The following is a 6,000-nucleotide window of genomic DNA, read 5'->3' as shown; positions in this document are numbered from 1 at the left end:
CTATGAAGGGTGTCTTGGCAGTGCACATGGAAACATTGCAGAAGCATTTGAAATCCCTCAAAAGATGTTGCAATATTGGTCAACCTGTCGGTCTGGGCTGTCCCAGACAGAGTCACAAATTTCCCATTTTGCCTGGTCAAACTTCCATGTTGAAAAGGGCACACGGAAGGAAGCAGGCGTATGGAAGCCATAAGGCTAGAATTTGTTTCTCTTACTGAATGATGATGCCACTGGGCGGCACTGTTCAGACCAAGCTCTGCCAAATGCAATTATGATGAAGAATTAAATTAGTGACAGAGAAATGTCGCCTCTGTCGTTTAAAGCGAATCCCAGTCAGAAGCAAAGTTGCGTATCAAAGCACAGACTAGAGAAAGCCTGCCTCATTAAAAATCAGCTTTAAGCCAATTGTCCCCTTCCGTCTGTCTGTCTTTCTGCTCTGCAAATGAGCTTACAACCCTCCCTCAAGGCAAGAGCATCAGTAGTCAAGCTCTGGTAGCTTTGAAGAAATCTTTATGTGATTAAAAATGCCACACAGAGTTACAGCTTCCTCACGGCTCTGCATGCCAATCAGATGAGAGTGTACCAGCCATTGTGAATTTAATCCACGGCACGGCTTTATCTTCCTAAATCGGTGTTTAATTAGGAACCATGCTATCGCTGCGTTATTCTGCTCTCAAAGGCTGAGCTGTGAGCTGCGTTAGCTACAGGAATTCTCTAAGGTATCTCAAGGCTTTAACACAGGGAAAGGTGTGGGATGCAGCTGGGTCTGTGCAGGGCCGTGCCAGGCCATGTGTCAGCCGGGTGACCCCATCCCCGCCGGCCGCGCTCCCCTCACGGCTCTGCAGGCCCAAGCCCAGGAAACCGCTGGGGCAGCTGCTCTGCGGGGTCCCTGAAATGTGCCGAGAGGGACGTGTGCCAGCCTGGGCCCCTCTTCTGTGACCGTGACAGCGGTGTCCGGCCATGCATGGGGACAGCATGAGAGTGCTGATGGGTGGATTGGAAGAAGCACCCCATGGAACAGGAGAGACTTTTCAGAGCATTGCCATGTTAATGGAGCTGCTGGCCAATATGAGCGGTGCTTGATGGTGTGTGGTATGGGCTTGAGGACCCTCGTGTTTCAACAGTCCAGTTTCACAAACAGGCTGGACAGTCAGAATAAAAACCCTCCTGAGGAGGTGACAGCTCGGGACGGGCTTGGCAGGGAAGGGTCCATCCCCCTCAGGGCGCCCTGGCAGGGCTGAGGGCAGCCTGTGCGCCCTCCCGCCTCTCAGCAGACCCAGCGGGCGGACAAACCGCAGGGAGCGGCGGCCGGGCGAGGGCTCCCCAGGGCGGGAGCGCGGTCCCGGCGCTGCCATAGCGACCTGCCCCGCCTCCTCCGCCCCGCGCCCGGGCCGGGAGCCGCGCTCCGCCCCGCCGCTCCGCCCAGCGAGTCCGCCGGCGTCCCACAATCCTCTGCTCCCCGGCCCTCCCGACATGGCGCTGCTGGGGGCTCCGCGGAGCCTGGCGGCAGCCGCGTCCCGCAAGCGGCGGCTGCTCGCCCTCGCTCTGCTGCGGCCCCCGGCCGCCGCCTGCGCGCACGGCTGGCTGGCGGGAAGCGGGCGGCCCCGGGCCCGCGCGGCTCCGAGGAGCGCTCAGGTACGTGGGGGCGCTGGGGGCGAGCGGTGAGGGGCCGAGGAGAGGCGCCGAGGAGAGGCGCCGGGCCCCGCGTCCCGCGGTGCTGTCCCCGCGGGCTCTGCGAGGGCGGCCTGTTCCGTCCTTGCCGTGCCCGGTGGTCGGCGCTCGGCACCCGCCCGGGCCGGGGTGGGTCAGGTGCCGCCGCTTGGCCCCCGGAGGCCGCCCCTGGGGCGGGAAGGGCCGGGGGCCGCGGCGGTGCTCGCTGTGCAGCCTGCGGGGCGGGCGGTTTGGTCGTGAGCGATAAAGTCGTGGGCGCGTTGGGCCCGGCCGGCTCCGGGCTGGACCTCCCTGCGCTCTGGTGCTCGGGTACCGGCCTGGCTGTTTGTGGTGCGTTCATCGGCATTTTGTGGACAAAACCATCTTTTTTGTGGGCAAGCATTATAAAAGCAATGCCTTTGAACTGATGCTAAACTTTAGAGAATAACCTATCCTGACAGCTAATTTTGCCGTTATATAGGGAAAGGAAATTGGAATTGTTTCTGTAACATGTTCTGGTGAATTTTTGTTTTGTTACAAGTACAAAATCAAGTACATATCTCAAAGTGAAGGAGTCCAGCTTGCAGTAATTCATATGCGTTTTTCAAAGTGAAGGAAGGAAGCATATTCCAAAGACTGAGTGAATGAACTTTCTGTAAACTCTTGGCCGTTATTTGTGTGTGGTAATAACCTTTTTCTTTCCTCCTTCTTCCTTCCCCCAAGTGTATTGTGCATTTTTTGTGATTGTTATTTAGTAGGAGGCTCAAACTTAGTGTTCTGGAATTTTTTGTTTTAATGTCCTTTAAAACTTTGGGACTAGTTCACATAATTTTTTCAATGTTTAATTGAATCTGCTGACAGAAGAACATGCAGTGTCCTGTGATTTCAATTTCCTTTTCTTCTTCCCATTTTTCAGCTAGTTCAAGAAACATTGTGTTTGCACTGACAGAAGTGACTGTCAAAAGCTGGCTGGGCACTTCAGCAGGTTGTATTTCAGAGTGGTCATTGATTTTTTATGAATTAGGTAATTCAGCATTTAAAAAATCATCTGGGATCAAGTATGCGAATCCTCTTTAAGTTTGAGTAATTTAATTATTTTGCTATGTTTGTATACTAATGAAAACCATTTTGAAAACTCTTTTTTAATGTGCTTCTTCTGAAAGCTTTTCTGTATATTAAAAAAATGAAGAAACACACCTGGTTTTACATTTAAAACAACATAAACTTGTTTGCCATGGTCCTAAGCTGCATGCTTCACAGTCGACTAGGAATAAAGTTTAATGAAAGTAATGTTTTTTAGCATGTGTTCTCGTGGAAGCCTCTGGGCTACTGTGTGATGACTCAGTAGCATGTGGAGAAGCTCTTCTTTTACCTGTATTGCTGTATTCAAGGTGTCAGACATGGGTTAGATTTTGCAGTAGCTTGTTGAACATAACCAAGGGTAGTAAATGTGAAATAAATGCCCATGATCCAGCCTCTTCAGCTGGCAGGACCCAACTGCATGTGAAATCCAGCCAGCTGGCTTTGACGGCATATCGTCCCCAAAGCATTCTGAAATAGCAAGGGCCTTCCCAGGAGGGCGCACCTGGTGTGACATGGTTATCCCCAGCGACACGGTGCTTCTTACTGCTGTAATAAAATGGCTTTTGTGAGTAAAATCAACTGCACAAGCACAGTTCTGCTTCTGTTGATGTGACTATGCAAATAGGAGAGGTTTGTGACAGCAGAGCTGTGTCAGTCAAGAGTTGTGCCTTTTACAGCTCAGACTGGTAAACACTATAGCCACAGCTTAACTTGCGAGCAAAAATACGACCAAAGGAAGGAAAAAGCTCTGAAGTGTGACCATAAAAGCAAAGTGAACCATTGTTTTTGAAGAAGATGAGTTCAAGCACTTGTCTGCCAGCCGTCTACTTTGCATCTGTGCACTACTTTATCAGCCTGTCTTCATTGTTTCATGCCGGTTCTAAGCTTTTTTCTTAGCTTACAATTAGTTGTAAGAGTAATTGTATTACAGTAATACAATCTATATATGTTCAATGGCACTTAGTACAGGGAGATTCAAATGAAGCAGAGTTGTTTGGGTGCTGTTGCATTACAGACCCATGTTGTTCTTCCCTCACACTTACATTTTTCAGCAGTTTTGATGAGAGTTTTGCTTTTCTGAGTAATGTAACATTTGTATGCTGGAGAGGAAAATAGCTAAATTTCTGGAGGGGAAAAACGGGTAGCATCAGTATTGTGGAACTGTGATCAGACTCTGTTTCTTGATATTAAGATGATTTTTTTAATTTCCATAACTGTAGCTCAACATGTCAAAACTTGTGCTTTGAAGTGAGGATCTCTGCTGAGGAGTACTAGAGAGAATGGGCATGTTGGATGTGGCCTGCTTGGTGAGCTTGGAAAAGTAACCAGAGACTGTAGTTTATTTCTAGAAAGCTTAGGATTTTTTTTTTGTGGAACAGTTTGCCTGCATCGAACATAAAAACAGTGAGAAATTCTATTCAATCCAAAACTGAAATGGAAGGAAAATAGCATTTGACTGAAAAGGTCCAACAGCCTTTAACTTAAGTATAATTATTTTACTAGGTGCCTATATAAGTCAAGAAATACACTGAGGGGTTTGTTTCAGAGATGGCTTTGGCAGTTGAAGAAAGCAGAGCTTTGTGAATTAGTGTAAGTGTAACGGTAAAAAATAGACTTTTCCCTCATATTATCTTGCCCTTCCAGCTGCCACTTGACATGATAAAGAGCACATTCTTCTGCATAATTTAATAATACCCCTTGCTCTGGAAGTGGTTATAAGAGAAGTTTCAGGTGTTTCATTAAATGTATTTATGTTTTGCCTTTTTTTTTTTTTTTTTTCCCTGAAGCCTAGTCTGTTCTGTAAAATTATACTTAGGTTTATTGTCCAGACGTCATTTCACATGTCACTGTGCATTGCTAAATTCCCTTCTCTGGACTTCGGTGTAGTTGAACAGCTTGATGCATGGGAACTATAAATCAACAGTCTCCGTTAGTCAACAGTCTTTATTGACAGATACGTGCTTTGTAAGGGAGTATATGAAATTCCTTGAATTTTCAAAATCCCTTTAGAGAGAAAGTATTGCTGCTGAGCAGAGCAGCAATCCCATACGTCTATAAAAATGGACATCTAATAATACTGAAAATTTTTGTGAGGAAGGGTGTATAATGAAGTAGAACAGATGGACATATTAGGACTTGCTCTGAAAGTCATTTGGGAAATACAGGGGTGCACAGGGTGAACAGCAGTCCCTGGAGCAGGGCTGCTGTGGTGTACGTTGGGGTACCAGCTGTTGATGCTATGTGGGTTTACCGTTCTGCCATTGGGTTGTGTTTTACCAAAATAAGCCAAATGTGAGAGTGTATTAGTGAGACGTTACAGGGAAATCTCTTCAAGGTGTATTTTTGTTAATCTTCTTGGTGTCATCTGCTCTGGGTGTGTGTACAGAGCAATTGCGTGTTGGCTGTTGTTAAATGTTAACTCCACTTAAGTTATATTGTTCATATTGGCGACAGTTTAGTCTGTATTTATACCTGAATATTTTCACCTTTTCTCTCATCTTCCTCTGCTCTCTGCTATACATCTTTGCAGAGTTTGCAAACCAAGAAAAATTAACAGTGGGACTTGAATATTGCCCAGGTACTTGAATCCTACCTTTGGCTATCTTTTCTGTTACAGTTAGTTTAAAAAAAGCCATTCCCATTACATCTGAAACAGCACGTAACATACTCCAGAGAGAAGCTTCTAAGTGTGGATTTGACCTTGTGCAAGTGTGTTTAATCCCTGTTGTTTGTTTGTATTTATAGTATTTAAATTACTACCAGCAGTCATGACACTTTAGCAATATGACTTTTATGTGCAATCAGTGCTAGACATCTGTTTCATCCTTTACAGTTTATAGAATCATATCAAAAACACATTAAAATAACATAATGGTGCAGAGTCAGGCATTCTAAAGTTAGGAAATGCCAGAATTAATGTTCCCTGCATAATTTCTTAAATTCAGAAATAAGCAGGACTTGCACCTGCTCCTTTAAAGCAATAACTGTTACTTTGATGTGTTGCAATAAGGTTCAAGTATGCCTTTCCTTTGTAGTCTTAAATCTGTCGGGAAAGAGTTGTAGTGAGGGCAAGTGGAGTCCCAGGCCTGCCCGCGGGATGTGCAGAGTGACAGGATGAGCTGCTGTCCCGCTCGCTTGGGCAGTTTTCTAATAATACTGTGATGGCCAGAGGACTTAGCAGTTATTCACCGTGTTTAATTCTTTATTTCTTTGCTGGAACTTGGGGTTTAGCAGGAGCTTGGGAGAAAGTTGAAACCTCCAGTCTTC

At 46.4% G+C, this 6,000-nt stretch overlaps 1 protein-coding gene across 1 annotated transcript in view; it reads left to right on the top strand.

Moving 5' to 3' along the window:
- The first annotated feature begins 1,443 nt into the window (after positions 1-1,443).
- Positions 1,444-6,000, top strand: part of ABCB7 (ATP binding cassette subfamily B member 7) — a 38,184-nt gene continuing 33,627 nt past the window's right edge. Inside the window, exon 1 of the mRNA XM_082061778.1 lies at positions 1,444-1,635. Coding sequence (XP_081917904.1) covers positions 1,474-1,635 — 162 coding nt within the window. The 5' untranslated portion in view covers positions 1,444-1,473. The remainder of the gene's footprint in view (positions 1,636-6,000) is intronic.

The sequence above is a fragment of the Streptopelia decaocto genome, assembly GCF_964273445.1.
Source record: "Streptopelia decaocto genome assembly, chromosome: 10".
In the NCBI taxonomy this organism is placed as follows: Eukaryota; Metazoa; Chordata; class Aves; order Columbiformes; family Columbidae; genus Streptopelia; species Streptopelia decaocto.
This window is presented reverse-complemented; position numbering and strand designations above follow the sequence as displayed.